Here is a 17,127-nt window from a genome sequence, read left to right as displayed (position 1 = left end):
CTGTATGATACCGTTGTTTCGCTGGAAGGTTTTTTCTGATCAAAATGTGAAAATTCCATTTTATTACTCATAGCTTTACTGATACACTGATGTCTCTCTATTATAAATAACTCAGTTGTGGTGAGCCATTATTTTTTCTTTACGTCTGCAACATGACATTCAGTAGTGGAGGATTTTATAAGTTATTTTTTTTAAGTCAAAGGTGGCAGCTATGAATGAAGCCTTAGATTTTTTTTGTTAACCCCCCCCCCCCTTTCTCCAATACAGGTGGTAGAAAAGTGATGAGAACAATTAGAAAACTTTGCAGGAGAGCCATTTTACTTAGAATCTCTGTTACTTTCTGGATTTGTTTTATATGCAATCAGAAAACGAGCAGAGAGAAGCTGTTTATGGAGATTTATTTTGCAAAAAATAGGGGATGGATAAAAACAAATTATTTTATAGATACAGACACCATGCTGCAAGTAGTCTAATAAATACTAGTTTTAGGACAATTAAGTACAGGCTTATTGGTCCAATGGGCATTGGAAATACAATAGAACAAAAAGGAGTACTGTGGCTAGAAGTTTGTAGAATTAGTAAGTTGTAACCCTTCAAAAATTAGAAAGCCAACAGAATTTTAATTATAGTAGGAGTTCTATTTTATTTGGATTGTAGACAGAACATTGGGAGAAGATAGTCTAACCCTTTTCCCAGTGTTATTGCTTCTTTCACAAGCTGCTATTAGCTCCATGAGGGGTAAAATAAAAGTGACTGTATTTTTTCTTAACTAATTACAGATTTGGAATATGGAAAACTCCCCCATGGCAGCCTTTAAATTAAAATTTCCAGGAAATTAGCTTATTGATATCCTGGATCATGTCTGGTTCAGCCTTAAGGGACTACGTATATTATAATGTGTATTTGTATTATATAAAATCTTTCCACACCCATCTTTATGGTCTCATTACCTGACTTTTTCTCCCATTCCTTTTCAGCTTGTTAGTGATTTGTTGGAATTCTGTTTCTACACCTTCCGAGAGTCCCAAGCTCTGAAAGTGGAGTTTCCTGCCATGCTGGTAGAAATCATCAGTGACCAGTTGCCCAAGGTGGAATCTGGAAATGCCAAGCCCCTTTACTTCCACAGGAAGTGACAGATGTCTTAATGGAAAAAAAAACTTTGCCTTAAGTTTCCCTGTGCTATTCTACACCCATGAAGGACCCAAGAAACCACATTTAAAATATGCTATACAAAAATTGTTCAAAAGTCTGACTAGTCTAAAAACCATAGGAAGGGTTTGGAGGCTGGGAAGAAGTTTGTGAGAACTTAACAAAAACAAAGTCGAGATGGTTAAAGAACCATCACTGTACTCCCAATACACCAACATTTAGGAAAAAAATATGTTCCTGTTCCTCTGGATGAAAAGCCATATCTAGTCAAATAACTCTTTGATTTTGATATTTTAAGAGATGAACATTTTAAATATGCCATGTAGTTTCTGATATCGTTTGCTTGTTTCAAAAGGGTTCAAGGACTAAGACGAACTTTTAAAAGCTTACCATTGGTTTGCACATAAAACAGTCAATATGGGGCATTAATTATTGTACTATATACACACACACAGACACACAAAAAACCCTGGATGTGTAAAATAAATAATGAAGCATTTGGTGTGGAATAATCTTGGTATCTCCATCTGCGGCATTTGTTATCCCATATTATCCATCATAAGATGATCTACACTGTGTTAAGTGTTCACTTATTATTTAACTTGAAAGGATAAGATGTTAAAACAAATGCCTCTGTTTCAGTTTATGGTATCTATTGTGCTGGCTTTACCAATAATTTTTCGCAGTCTTTTGCTGTACTGTACATTGCTGTATGTATAAATTGAAGGACCTGAAAAAAATGGTATAAGGAACTTTTGTAAATGAGACCTAAAAATCTTTAATGGTTAATAGGATGAATGGGAAAGTATTTTTGGAAGAATTCTATTTTGCTGGAGACTATTTAATTACTCTTTTTGTCTAAACACAAGGTAATTTTTTTTGTAAAGTGAATTGTTCTGCATGCATAATGAACCGTTTACAGTGTATTTAAGAAAGGGAAAGCTGTGCCTTTTAGCATCATATCTAATTTACCATCTGACAGTGTCTGTTGTAAATAACCACCCATAACCATTTTCAGTTCTGTTTCGCATTCTTTGCTATATGTTTTCACCCATGTACCTCCCTTTTCCTCAGCATTTGTCTGCCACTTTTCCACAGCTTGAGCACGCTAAGTTTTGCTTTGTGCCTCTAGCTAGCTTTGCAGATAAATGCACATTTCATCTACCAAGATAAACTCCAAAGGGCACAATACTTCAAGAAAATGTCCTGCGCCAGGCCCGTTGATTTGAACACGGCTGTATAAGAGTGCAGCCCTTCAGTCATTTTAAGGAGGCTTGTGCAAGACAGCTTCTTGATGGGCTGCATCCAGAGTCTCCTCAAAGACTTGTCAGTTCCAGAATGAAGTGAGGTTATGCCTGCTGCTCTGACACTGCACAGGCAAATTTAGCCCATTGATTTCAGTGGGAATTTTTTTGGCACCTAACACTATGCTAGATTGTGGCCAAAGAGATAAAGGTAAATATATATTTAAATGCCATCCCTTGTTTTCTGTTTTCAATCTGGAATATATGTAAATTACAAACATTTAGCTGATAAATCCTAATATGAACATTATGCTCTTCTGGAAGATAATATTTTATCACATGTTCTGGGTAGATTTGGATTTACATGCTTGATAGTACAAGATTTGAACAGGGTTTATACCTAGATACAAAATCAGTTTATTTGCATTTATATCCCACTGATTTTAGTACCGTTTACTTGCATATAGTCAAGTAACATTAATTTTTTAAACACTTTTACAAGTTAGCCCTAAAAACAGAACTAACAAACATTGACATCCCCCCCCCCTTGCAAATCCTACTGATTTGGATATTTTTATAAAAAATTTTATGGGCTGAGATTATAAAGATTGGTCTTTTGAGACGGAATTATCATTATATTTTAGGAATGTTTTATCCATTGGAACATAAACCACAAATACTTTTCCAATGATTATTGATCAACTAATACAATTATTAAAGGGAAATAATCAGTTATAGTTCTATGAACATATGTCAAGACAGAGGTTTAGGTTTGAGTCCTAACTAAAATTGAGATCTCAAGAACATCCTTTGATATGCTCAAAGCCTAACTTGTTTTTTCCATTGAAGAACAGATCCTCAGCATGTATCACAACAAGCGGCTTTTAAAATACCTGCCCTTTCCAAAGTGATTTGCCATACAGGATGGGGAGCCACTTTTCAAAATATAGAAGCCCAAAGTCTCCTAGGCTCACAAAGTAGTAGTGTGATTGACTGGATTCCATCTTCAGTTCCCCAGAATCCGATTCAGAAAAGTAAAATGGTTTTGCATCTAAGAAGGAAGATGTAAACTTCACCATTTTTTTCTTTTTTGAATTGCATGGCTTACTGAATGGGAAATCTGCGTAAGGCTATATTGGGAAAGGATCAATACATCAAATGAAACATGCACATGTTATTTACAGTTTTAGAACGCTAATTCACAATCAGCTCCTTTGATCTGCACAGCAATATGAAAGCCACACTTCTAAAGTGATTAAAACACACAGCATGCAAACTGGATGTTTATAATTCTTGCAAATCTCCCTTTCATTTACATTTTAAAAACCACACTGAAATTGGAATTTTGGATTATCCAGGTTTGTGATGAATGCAGTCTGTTGCTGCTTTTTTATTAACAAAGTTACTGAATATTTTCTATCTTTTAAGTAACTTTGCCTGATTAAAATACTAAAAGCCATATTCTTTTTTTAAAAATCCACTATTAGATGTTTGTCCCAATTCACATTGTTGTCTGTTTGCTCTTATTTTTGTACCTTTTGCATTTAATCTTGGTTTGGTACAATTCATAATTCACAGAAATGTCATATAATTAAAACACTAAATTAGTTTTAAAAACAATTTATATCTTTATGCAAAAAACATGTCTGTCTTTGCAAACAATTGTAAACAGATTATAATAAATCCTTTACTTTAATCACCTGTTTATGAAACCATTGATTATTGCTTAGAAAATCATTAAAACAACATTTAAATAAAAAATGGAAAATATCAGGAGTACGTTGTACTTAGAATGAAATAGGAATCTGTCTCCTGCAAAATAAGATAAACTAAACTTCAAAATGTCATTTTTTTAAAATAGTAAATTGTGTTGATTGAGTGTAATGATTTTGTGGCAATGACTGAAGATATACAGCAAGAACATTGTATTCATAAGTAAAAATGTAAAATAGTTTTAATTTGCTGCAGTGGGTATCTCAAGAATAATATTGCATTGCAGTGTGTAACCCTTTTGTTGCACAGAACAAAACAAAAAGGACTAAAAGCTTGCAATATCAAAATCTTAATAAAATATACTTTATAATCAATAATGCAAAAATCTAATTCACAGGGTGGTATTTTCACTGACTTTTTAAAACCTTTGAATTTAAACCATTCTACATTTAATGCACTTTTAATTGTCTATTAAAGATGTGACTTTAAGAAAGCAAGAGAGAGAATGTGAGGGGAATGGAGAGCAATGGGAGAAGTGCAATTTTATCTGACAGGTGAACCACCTGATAGGCAGCAGTTACAGTGCCAGAATGCTCGGAATAATGTTTCAGAGTTCATGGCGTTGAAGAGCACAGGCCACTGGGAACTCAGCACACAGATGGGCTTGTGCAGAAGGAGTTCCGGGGGGGAGGGGGGGTTGTGTACTAATTATATATTACTGGATGAAAAATAAAAAGCAGCCAGCACTATGGTGTAAAACAGCAAAATCTATGCATAATGATGCATTAATAATTAGGGGCTTGCTTCTGTATGTTTAAACTTTTTGAATAAATAGAAAATTACTGTTTGGCCTTTATGTTAATGTCTTTAAGAACATAATTTTTATAAGTTGTACAAATATACATGAATTAAAATGGTGTGATTCTAGGTATACTTTGCACTTTGATCTCAACAATTTGCTGATCCATCTGTTTCTTTGGAAAGAAGCCTCTGAGTGAAATCAATTCAATACATGAGCTAGTTTTATGCTAACTGGTATATATTCATGTAATTTCATATAATTTCTAAATTTCAGTCTTTGCAATAAGTAGGTCAATTCACAAGTTACTGCAGCTAGTTTCTACTATGCAGGGCACTTTCTTGCAATATGGAATTAAGGAAAATGTCGCCTCAATCCTTTGTGAGTTGCTTGCCAACCAATTCTAACATTTACTTGGGAGTAAATACCATTGATTTCTATGGGATATATCAAAGAAAGTAATGCTGAGGATTGCAGCTTTAGTTTAGCACCAGATGGCTTGTGCTTCCCAAGATAACTTGCTCTGACAAGCTTTCCATGCAGAAAATGACACATTTCTCACTGTGGAGTTAAAGGGCAGGAATCATTTATGGCACAAAAGCAGATGAACACTGTAGGGTTACCTAGCATAATACACCAACAATGCGGAGCAATACTTATGTAGACCTTAATGGAAATGGAAAGAAGGCATTACGAACATCGCCGAGTGCACTGTGGATCAAAAGTGTTGCAAACCGCCCCCCCCCATCCCAAAGCATTGTCAAAAATCCAAACTGAAGCTTTCCGTGCTCCTATGAAACTGTTCCACCCTTAATGCAGTGAATAAGACTAATAAACATTAACAGCAACGGGCAAACGCAAGTTGTGCCATACTTCTACTAGCGGAGGCAGGACAAATTGGGGGTGGGGAGGTGCTGCAGACCAACCTATACATCACTCAAAAAGCTTGTAAGGGTTTCTGGATGGTAGTCAGTACAGTTAGTCCCAGAGGTAGTTTAGATACCAGGGGTTTGGATGGGATCAGAGTGGCACTTGGAGTTGCTGATAGTGCTTTTGCTCCCAGAGGAGAACCTGGATGTGAAAGTGCCTGTTGCACCTGGATTTCCAACAGTGCTTACAAGCACTGCTGAGCCTTTCCCAAGCATAGGAAGCAGTGATTGTGGCTTACCATTGGTGGTAGCTTTCAGAAGACATACAAGCTCTGTGAAGCAAAAATTCTAATGACAAAAATCCCAGGAACGTCTACCATGCGGTGGACCAAAAGGAACTAAATGGGAGAGGAGCAACTCCTCCCCTTTGGGTATCTCCACAGTGAAAGGAGGAGATTTTTGCACCTTTTTATAGCTAGAATTTTCTGAGATCACGGGGCAGGGTGTAGTTGTTCTGCAGCAGCAGCGTTTCCCAGAGGGGTGAGGAACAACAGCACATTCTCAAATTACATTATGGCAGCAGCTCCCATGCCACTAATGGAATGTAAGGGGGCTGCAGTTCCCATTGGAACAATTTATTGTTCTGCAGAAAAGTGAGTGGCATTCATTCATATGGCAGAAACAAAGTAGATGTTCCCAATGGCAACTGGCATCTATATCTCTTGTATCTAGGTGCCCACTGCCCACATAATACTTAGAAAAGAAATGAAACCTAATTTATGTTACATTACTCCACAGGCATCTTCACTGTTTTTGGTCACATTTCCAAACTGCTTGACCATCTCCCAAATAGAATCACCTTAAAGCTATCTGGCAAAGATTATAGGCACAGATACAATGAACTATATTAATGCCCTACTGCCTGGGAGAGTTCCAGTTGGACAAGAGAAGTAGGACTACATTGGATCACAACTGCACCATCTGGAAATAATTTGTGCACATGCCAAGGGCCTTATAGTTCTGGGCAAAAGAACAGACAATGTTAGTCCATGAAACCTTCTCATTAAAGAAAACCTAAAAGTACGGTAACACTGCGCTGTTTTTCAATCACGGGGGGGGGGGGGGTACTTAGACAAGACTTTTTTAATGCACCCAAAGTGGAGATCTTAACTACTCAGAATGGATAGTTTATTTGTTTAATAGTGTATGCCATCATAAAACAGATCTTTTCCTTGCTGGAGAAATGATTTGCTAACAGATTATCTAATAAAGCAAATAAACAGTTTTAATGAGATAAACCTCTAAGATATTGACAACTTTTGACTTGTAAAGCTGTGGGAATGTGGGTTGAAATCCCACAAAATGGGTTTTGTAATGTTCTACTTTGCAGAGTATTTGGGAAGACAGGCAAGGATTACAAAACTGTTCATCTGCAGCTTGTGAGATGCTCCAGAGAGCAAGATGCAGCATTCTTCTCCTAGCAGCAGCCCAAAACATAAGTGAAAAAGTAGCAAACAGCTAACAGATTAGACCTGCTATGCACACTCCTTAAGAGACGGTGAGGTGATGGCTCTAGTATCTACCACTGGCTGGAGTGTACACGCATGTGCACCACATGTAGCAACCCTCTCGTACAGTGGCATGTGCACATTATTAGCATATATGCAGCAGTGGTATGCAGTTCATTGTTGAAAGTACAACTAAACTTTGTATAGTATTTAAGCAAACAGATAATGTATAAATAACTATAAAAAGAATAAACAGGGATTAGACTTTAAGACTGCTTTTGTGTCCCCCCCCCCCCAACTGTCATCTCAATTGATTTGGTGGGCCTATTCATGTAAGATGCTATTTTAGGCAGAAAAGGGCTGACCAGAGGAGTTTCAACATGCTGGATCTTTCAGATGGTTCACACATATTTATCATTTGCTGACTGTATGGAGCATCAAAGCAGAACTTGCATGAGCAAAGCGGCAGCCCTCACAGTAAGAACTTCCATCCACTGACACAGCACTTTGTAAGGGAAACAGTTTGCCCATTTGAAGAACCTGAGTGTGCGACTATTAGAAGTCACTGAAGCAATTCTGTTTAAGCTGATCCATGGACCTTAACATAAAAGCAGAGGCACTATTTCAAATAATTTTTTTTTAAAAAAAGTTTTGTATTTAAATGACTGTGGTCATACCAAATATAACACACGTGAAAATTATTATCACAAAAATATACTGCAGTAAAATGGTGTTTTTTCTCACTTTTCACACACTACTACTGAGAGTATAAGCTTTCATTTTTTCCAATAGTTACAAATAAACAGTGCCTAGCTTATCCCTGATTGTGCATGAAGTTGGACAAGAAACAAAACTAGATGTGGTATCTTGGATTTAAAAAACAGGTCTCAGAAGGCCACAAGTTTATGTAGAAGAAGGGGCAGGGAAGGTACTGAGGAAGAGTTGGGGGAGGAAGGTGAGTCTGCTTAACCCATTCCCTGGCTGTTTTTCTGAATATCTATCCTCAGCTACTTTCCTATGTACTGAGGCTATATTTAACTCTCCCATGTATACATGCAAAGCAGCTTGAGAAGGGAAGGATTTGCATAAGAAAAACAGCTGGAGGAAAAGGGTTTTAACAACTAGCTTCCCCACCAATTCCCCTATTTAAACTCCCAGCTTCCTGAGGCTGCTTTTGACTCTTAAAAATAAAATAGCAGAAGGGATCGACAACCACATCTCTCATCTAGATTAGGCATACAAAACACTGATGTTCAAAATAACACGATACAACAGGAGTAACACCTTTCCACAGCACAAGTGGCAGTCATCAAATTAATAGCAACTAAAATTATTTTAGTTTTGTTACATTCAGTTTTGAGTAGAAAATCTATGAAGCCAAGAAACTTGTAAATGTGCCTGTGTCTTAAAATATATTCCATTTAAAGCCATGTAAATTGTCTACATTTGTAGATTCTCTGGAGACATTTGAAAGTAGTGTTTTCTTCTCTCTCTTTCTGGGTTTCAATGAATGACAATTACCCCTGCTCCCTTTCAAAATAAGGGGAATTAACTGACAATTAACACTGGACTCCTCCTATTGAAATAACCACAATTACACCATTTAAATAGTTAATGAATTGTCAATATATGTGGCCTTTTCCAAGAGTTTAGTAGCTGCTTTTTTGGTAATCAAAATAACCTTCAAATATGTCAAGCTTTAAGAATACAAGGACAGAGTGAACATTTTTTACAATCTTAACTGGTGGCTGATTAACAAACCAACCAAGTCTTTGCTTTAAAATTCAGATTATCTTGCAAACATATATAGATAGTGGTTATTCTTTACAAATTTATAAAATTAACAACCCTTCCCACCCCTATAAAATTGCATGAATTACAACTGCATAATTCCTATTTGGCAAAATGTTAGGTTTTTACACAGATGAAAGTCTTCATCTCATTGTCAGATTCTTCATTGATTAAAAGTATTTTAAGCAAAAAGAAATAACTGTATCAGAAGTCCATGGATACCATGTACACTTTCTGTACATTAAACACAGAGAATTAAAGAAATTGGACATAGTTCTGTGGAATAAGTCCTCTCTTCCCATTCAGAGTTCCTTCTAGCCAGCCAGGTTCTCGAGAAAAATGCACTATAGAACAAAAATAAAAAGGTTGTTAATTGCCTATTTAGAGTAGTAGTCAATGATAGAGCATCAGTTTATACAGCAAATCTTCAACCACATCAACTCATTCTGACCTTCATCTACCTTAGGTGAAGAGCAAACACAGATAGAGTATTATTAATATATTTATACTGCTGTCTGACAGCCAAGGTATTCATGATGTGCTGTTGCAGGATTCCTTCCCCCTAACAGAAGGTCCCCTCCAAGGCAAGTCAACAGCAGGAGGACGGACTCTTAACTGAGAGACCACTCCCTCTCTTTGAGGGAAAAGGCCTGTGTAACACTTTTCCTGCTAACCATTTGCTTTTAACACACACAGTCCTGCACTTGGTTGCTGGACTCCTCAGGAGTCAGTTAGTCACTTGGCTGGCTGGGCTCTGAGGTAAGAACAGCTGGTACTGGAGCACTGGTCTATGTCTGACGGACCAGTAGATCCAGCAATGCAGCCTTCTTAAGTCTCTGTCCAAATAGGCTGAGAGGTAATCTGGCTCAGATGCATTTACTGGCAGGTATTGGAGCTCAGGAGACTGTGCTGTGCTCTGGCTAAGATCCTGAGAGGAAGTATCCCACTCAGTGTTTTGTTCTGAGACTTCAGGGAAATGGGGTGCTGCTGGCCTCGCACTTGGCCTCCTTCACCCCACCTCTGTCTGGGTCCTTCACCACTGCTGTTCCTGTGGCATGGGAGGTAATCCAGACGGGCTCTGGGCCCTGGCTTGTGACCTGTCTGGCAGGGGCCCAGAGGTGGTATCTGTGAGACAGGCAGTAATGACTCGTTTGCAGGCCCTGGCAGAGTGGTCTCTAGTGCTGCTGGCGCATGGTCAGCCGGTGCCTCTGCAGCAATAGGCCCGTCCTGACTATACTGTACTGTACTGGTCCTCTGGCTTTTCCTTTGAGCCCTCCAAGTCTGAGTCACCAGCCTGGTGAGCGGAGGTCATGACTGATACACACACATGCACACTCACACTCTGCTTTCCCACACAGGGGAGGGGGGGGATAAAGGAGACTTTTAAAAATTCTCCTCCCTTGAAGATGGAACTAAGGCACAAAGAACAATTAACGCAGCAGATCCCCCTTAGAGCTGTGTAGCAGGTTTACTGGCCTCGTAAATGTGTGAGGCTGAAAAAGTTGAAGTTTTTAAGAGATCTGAAAATACAACAATTCAAGCTATTTATACTGATAGGAAACCCTGTAGTTACTCAGCGTAATCAGTGGTTCATAGCATCACTGTCTTCCTATTAGCTGCTACTTTGCAAGGTAAAGGAAAAACCCTCTTAAGAACTTTACACAGTACAAGTGTAACAGAGAAACAGAAGCTTAAGAGCAACTTAGAGGAAATCAACCAATTCTCAGTCATCTTTCTACTTTGTTCTGCTTTATATGGTACTGCTAAAACACTCAAAAAATGACCCTGCCAAAATTTCAGAATGACAGATTCGTATGATAATCCATACAGCTTCAGTGGATCTTTGTAATACTGTCAAAAATAAATGCAGCACACAACAGATGGTTTTATAAAACTTTACAAAAAGTCTACATAGAGAAATACCTTTCTCAGATATCAACTACTGTTAATAATTAGCATGCCATTTACCCTTTTGTCATTTTCAGTGCATGACTTCATTTATACCCCACATCTCTTCCTAATGAGGACCCAATGCAGCCTACATCAATCTCTCCTCCATTTTCCCCTCACAACAAACCCTGTGAGGTAAGTTGGGATGAGAGTTTGAGACTGACCCAAGGTCACCCAGCAAGCTTCCATGGCTGAGCAGGGAATTGAACCTGGGTTGCCCAGATCCAGGCCACCACTCTAAGCCTCTACACCACACTTTTATACGGAACTATTAAATGTTTAAATGGAATGCTCTAACATCACCAGAAATGGTCTAGTCTATTAGGTCTATTAGGCCTCCTTCACAGCAGCTGTAACTTTATCAGTGTGCTTAAACTTATGAAAACTGCTGAGATACGCCATGCTTTGCTGGTGAAAATATTCAATAGGTTTATTCCTGTTACATTTTAACACTCACTGGAATCTCTGTTATTGGCATGACCACACACCAAACAGATGCACCAAACAGACTCCAGTGTTTATAATTCCACTGCCCATTTAATTTGGGGAGGCTTCTCCAGTGGGGGTCAATTCATACCGCCATTGGAGAACTTTTGTTTCCAGACTATAACAACTGTATCACAATTCCATGGATACCAGGAGTTTACCTGTCACTACGACTGGAAAATAACTACTTGGTAAGCCACATGTCCATACATTCAGCTCCAGGTTCAATACAGTGTTGAAAATATTTCAAAAAAATTTGGAATAGTGTGATAAACCAGGAACTGATGATATGGTAGAACGCTCTGGCAACCCATTTTCATTAGGAAAAAGCTATCATGGATGAAAGAGAGTAGTGTGAACTAGCTAAGACCTGATTTCAAGGGAAAGATAGTGGGTGAAAAAATGCGCTGTCAGAATTTATGTATTACTTTGAGGGGATCCATGTGGTTGTGTTCACATGGTTGATTTTAGAGCAAGGAGGGCTATAGCATACCATTTCACACCTTTTCCCAAATCGCATTACCACCATTATTCTTTATATGGTATCATCAACCTACATTGTGTTTCACAGAAGAAGAAGTAACACTGCCCCCTACTCAGATAAGTTTATGATTTAATGTTCTATAAATGGGACAAAGCTAGACATGGAGAAAAAAGTAAAACCAGGGAAATGGGGAGAATATGCACTGACTTCAATTACATGTATTTAGTAGTAGATTTCTGCTCCAGATAGTGAAGGCGCAATCCCCCTCCCACCATCAACTATCATCTTGTCACCAGTTGGAAGCATGAGCCACACTGTTAGTGCCCTGTGCATAGTGTGAGATTGTATCCCAATTGGTTCAATATAGAACCAGTTTTTGACATGTGTAAATACTACATGGCATGCTTTACTTAGATGTTTTCCAATAAGACAACACAGAATCTACAGCTTCACAGTCAAGGTCTGAATTCTTCTGACAGCCTTTGTGTTTATCCCATGTCCATGTCTAACTCTAGCTATAGGCAATGATATTGGTCTGTTTTACAAAGAGGTTTTTAAAATCAAAGCACTGCAGCCACACAGAGAATAAAGCCAATGGGTTTTACTATACCTAGCACTGTGCCGCATTGTGCTGCCTCTGTGAAATATTATATACATCACTTCTGACATGTCCACTGAAATCTTTACACTGTGTGAAGTCTATTAGGCCTCCATTTTAATCACGAAAGCTATTTTAGGCCCACTAAAGTTGGTGGCACAGTGGTAATTTCAAAGCAAGCAGGGAGTAATCCTGTTTGACGTCTGTGGGATATCTCTGGAAAACACGGTTTGGGGAATGCAACTGTAGTGGCTTACATGACAAGTCAGCTCTTTTGCTAATTATATAAGCTTTAGCAATCTTACTTTTTAAAACTAACCATCATAACGAGAATCTACTCAGTAAGCTATACAGACTTTCCTCGAAGTTAACATGTTTTTTAAACAAATAGCAATGGCCTCCCTGTATAGTGTTGCTTTGCAAAGGAAAGATAAATACATCCTCTTACTTCAGTGAGCTGCACTATTTGCTGGCAGTATATTTTTAAACCTATAAATATCTACCCAAATTTACCACAGAGAAATCAGTTGTGGTGCAAGGAGAATAAAGTCACCTTTCATTGAGACTACAAAACATAATGTCAGGCCTTGGGTCACAGCTATCATGCACCAGGGTCCGATTTGGCTGAACTGCCTTCTCTTGGCCTCAGACAGAAAAAGGTGGGGATTGAGCAGCACCCTATTCCACCTCCTCTGCCCTAGCTCTACTCCCTTTCTGAGCTATGAGTCAGAACTGCAGTGTCCTCCTTGACCACCCTCAGGCCTTCTAAAGACCCTAGCCAGGCCTGGGCATGTCCTGTGGCCTCCCTCTGCCCAGAAGCCCTATGGCAGCATGGCCAAGCCCATGAGGCACTCACAGCAGTCTTGGAGCTATTGGTTCTCTGCTATTCCCCTTTCCCACCTCAGGTAGCTGAGAGTCAAAATACTAGCTGATAATGTGCCAGCTGTCATTGATCAGTTGGCTGGCTATATAGGGTATGTCCACAACCACACTGGGTCTAGTAGACTCCAAGTCTGATGTCATGTGGGGCTAAGGAGGAGATCTGGTTGTTGTCCCTCAGCACATAAATATTCTCTTTCTGCCATACCCCTCTCCAGTGCTTTCAGGTTTCCCCTAATATTTTGCATTCTCTCTCAGAAGGGGAAATACCTGCAAGACTGACTGTATAGCTAAGCAGCATTTACCATTCTCTAGAGTCTCAAGAGACAGCTTTCTTCATGATGACAGGAGGAGCTTGCTTTAATTGGAGGTGCCAGCAATGGAATCTGGAACCTTCCACCATGCGTGTAGAGCAGTTCCACTAAGCTGCTACGGCAACTGCTGCAATGAAGGGTACAGCTCAGGAAGAAAGAAAACACACTGATGTTAACTCTTTGGTCCTGAGACTGCAGAAAAGAGACAGTAACAAAAAATATTGTATTGGCCAGCGTTGAAGGACGTCCTGACTAGAGTTGAACATGGAAGGGATCTCCTAAATTTCCTTTGATTTCATCAACTAGGGTTGCAGTTAGATGTACGCAAAAAGATGACACTTTAACTCAGAGATAACAAGGATAAGTATTGGCAAGTAATTTATTCCCTCACTATCCTCTTTTCCTTGGGAAAGGACAGTTCTCAGAAAGGAACAGTTCTTACTGCATTCTCTCAAAGGATGCTTAAGGATTTCTTTGAATCTATCTAGGACTGATTGCCCGCTAAAGCAGCCATTCCATTCTCTTTGTTCTAACTGAGGCGGGGTGGGGGGAGGTATCGTCCAGTACTGTTGGAACCGAGAATTGTAATGCATGCTGTTCATTCTGCATGAATTCTCAAACTCTCTGACTTTCTCCTCCATCCCCACTTCCCAAACTGGGCATGGAGGAGAAGAATATATTTTTTATTTGCGCAATCTGCTCTCAAAGATGTCCCCTGAAACATTTATGTTTTCCTATTTAAATTAGAGCATGTGTTAGTATGATGTAAATCTTTTTCTATTATTTTCCTGTCTTAAGTACCTAATTGCCCAGGTGAGCTTGATCTCGTGAGATCTCAGAATCTAAACAGGGTCAGCCTTCAGTAGTACTTGGATGGGAGACCTCCAATGAAGACCAGGGCTGCAGAGGCAGGCAATGGCAAACTACTTCTGTTAGTCTCTTGCCATGAAAACCCTGCTGGGGTCACCATAAATTGTTCAAGACACCTATGCATACTGAAACAGGGCTAGCCCAGCCCTGTAACTAGATAGGCCACAAAGGTCTAGAATAAAAGAACCTTGGAGAGAGGCATAAAACAATAGAATTAGATGGTTGTATTGCCATGTTTAGATTAGAAGAGACATCTAACTCATACTAATGCATACAATGTACCAAAGCCCAGGAGCAGGGAATATCTGAGAATGGCAGGATTGTATAACTTCATAGAGGCTGGCAACATTATTCAAGGATAGTTACATTGGTGGAAGGACAAAAGATATTCAGGCGTATGAGAAACTTGTAATCACCAATTCTACATAGACTTTGTTAATACAAAAAGTAGCAAAAATGAACTAGCTATTGTTATATGTTTCAAGAAGATACTGTTAAGAAAAGGTTCTGAAACCCTATAAATATGACAAACTAAACTAATCGCAAGCTTCCTCTTTGGAGGGGCTCCTTGTCTGTGCCCTTTTATCTTTGTTTTTTGGATTTATGTGATTGCTCTCCTTTAATGATCTATATAGTTATAATAAATGGTGTGATTTTCAGTTGACTGAGTTGATATCAAGAATACTGAATAATTATTTGTAACAATAAAGGCTTAATATGGAAGCAGAGACTTCATAATTTTATTACTTGTGTACAATACCCTGTAACACAATTAAGACGTTATCTAGTGTACTTCTTGCCAGGAGATAAATGGTTTGATACAGGAAAGCTAACTAGATGCTTAGGGCTTCTTGAGTGCATGCCTATATCTGAATCAGACCTGACCAGAGTCATCCGGAACAAGGTTAAGAGCAGGCTGGAACGAGGAACAGCCAACTCTTCACTATGTAAGTATGTCATAAGTCCCACTCACTCCCCCATTGTGAGGCAGATTTTCCTTCCAAAATGGTCAAGATGGCTTGCTGTGGCTGGGCAGCCTCTGGTAGCATGTCCCTGGGTATAATTTAAAGTTCCTTTTGTTCCACCTTTAAAAAATATTTATTTTTGGCTTATACCCCAGCCCAAATATTTCATAGGGGAGAAGCTACAGCCCATGTCTTCTTTAGACTAAATGGCACTAGATGCTGAGTGAAGTTCAAAAAGAAACAGCAGGTTAATTAAATAGGGAGGGTTGGTATATAGGAAGGCAGGGAAAGAAAAGCTGAGGTAAATTTTGATTGTAGAACAGAATACTTGACAAGCATTAGGCACAATAATCTTCTTAAAGCTTAATTTCAGTAGTTACAGATCTTAAAAGTGAGAGGGTGGTAGTTTCAGATGTAGGTTACTTTAACAAGGTTCCTTCATAGATTTCACTTTAGAGCTTAGGTCTTCTGACTTCGATACAGCTCTCTTTTCCCTTTACTTCAGATTGCTGGTCCTCCTCAGAGCCAAAACTCCCTTTTTAGACAATGGACAGGAATTATTCTTCCCCAGAAGACATAACCTTGATCACTTGGTTGATGGGGAGTCTCCACTCACTACCAACTTCCTCTGCCAACAACACCCCACCCCAAGTTCTATCTTGTCTGTGTACATTAGTGCTGGCTTTCATACTTAAGTACTTTAACTAAAGTCTTCTGTAAACCTAAAGCTGTCCCAGTTAGGGCAAACTTTTCCTTTTTCCTTACACAGAGGGTTATTAGTCTGACCTTCCTTGTCAGACTCCAAACTTTAACTCCTCAAACATCTCTGTAAGCACCAATTGTTACCTTCTCACTGGTCAATCACAGAGAGGGGGAGGAGCAGCCTGTCAATCATTCTCCCTCCAGGCACTTTTTAAACCCTTTTCCTTCCACTCTCTTGGTGATGCACTTAGTAAACCTTTCATTTAAAAGCCCATTCCGTCGCAGCAGGCTTTGCACCATCAGTTTCCTCCTTCTAGCATCTGTTTTTGCAAAGCCATTCACCAGTTGCTAAAGGGCTCTCCATTACCCTCTCCTACTGCTCTTCCTTTAGCATCAGGATATAGGACTCTAGGCTCAAAGAACCACTGTTCTCCACTCTCTGCTGTTCTCCGTCTATTAACTCAAGTCCTGCCCACATCCTACCACCCCAAAAAGTAAATGAAAGTAGCTCAGACAACAGGGAAAGGATCAGATCTAGATCCCATCACCAAGACTTTTTAATTCAAAGTAGTGAAAAAGAAAGAGAAGGGGGATAAAACAAAATAGGACGATAGGGAAGGGGGGACAGAAAAATAAAGTGAAAGGAGGGGGAAGAAGACAAACATAAAATCCTCCTTAATGGCAGTAGCATCTCATGTCAGACACTAATTTAACAGTTATTTTAATGGTTGATACTAACAGAATGTCAATTTGATTGATGCACTGTCATTTTGATAGTTAAAGTTATTGGTAGAGCAGCAGAAATG

At 39.0% G+C, this 17,127-nt stretch overlaps 2 protein-coding genes across 5 annotated transcripts in view; one reads left to right on the top strand and one right to left on the bottom strand.

Moving 5' to 3' along the window:
* NR3C2 (nuclear receptor subfamily 3 group C member 2) overlaps nucleotides 1-4,092 on the top strand; it is a 208,972-nt gene extending 204,880 nt beyond the window's left edge. For all 3 annotated transcript variants that reach the window (XM_054989700.1, XM_054989701.1, XM_054989699.1), the window contains one exon: nucleotides 978-4,092. In XM_054989700.1, the coding sequence (XP_054845675.1) occupies nucleotides 978-1,133 (156 nt within the window). In that variant the 3' untranslated portion in view covers nucleotides 1,134-4,092. The remainder of the gene's footprint in view (nucleotides 1-977) is intronic.
* A 2,910-nt stretch (nucleotides 4,093-7,002) lies between these two features.
* Nucleotides 7,003-17,127, bottom strand: part of ARHGAP10 (Rho GTPase activating protein 10) — a 204,992-nt gene continuing 194,867 nt past the window's right edge. The window contains exons 23-24 of one of the 2 annotated variants that reach the window (XR_008597748.1): nucleotides 13,776-13,929; nucleotides 9,331-9,417 (exon numbers count right to left, since the gene is read on the bottom strand). Coding sequence is in view for 1 of the 2 variants with exons in the window: in XM_054990139.1 (XP_054846114.1) it covers nucleotides 9,329-9,417 (89 nt within the window). In the remaining variant the exon portion in view is untranslated. Of the gene's footprint in view, nucleotides 9,418-13,775; nucleotides 13,930-17,127 lie in introns of both variants that reach the window. The other variant, XM_054990139.1, reaches the window with a different exon arrangement.

The sequence above is a fragment of the Eublepharis macularius genome, chromosome 10, assembly GCF_028583425.1.
Source record: "Eublepharis macularius isolate TG4126 chromosome 10, MPM_Emac_v1.0, whole genome shotgun sequence".
Lineage (NCBI taxonomy): Eukaryota > Metazoa > Chordata > Lepidosauria > Squamata > Eublepharidae > Eublepharis > Eublepharis macularius.
The sequence above is the reverse complement of the archived record's forward strand: the minus strand, read 5'-3'. Positions and strand labels throughout refer to the sequence as shown.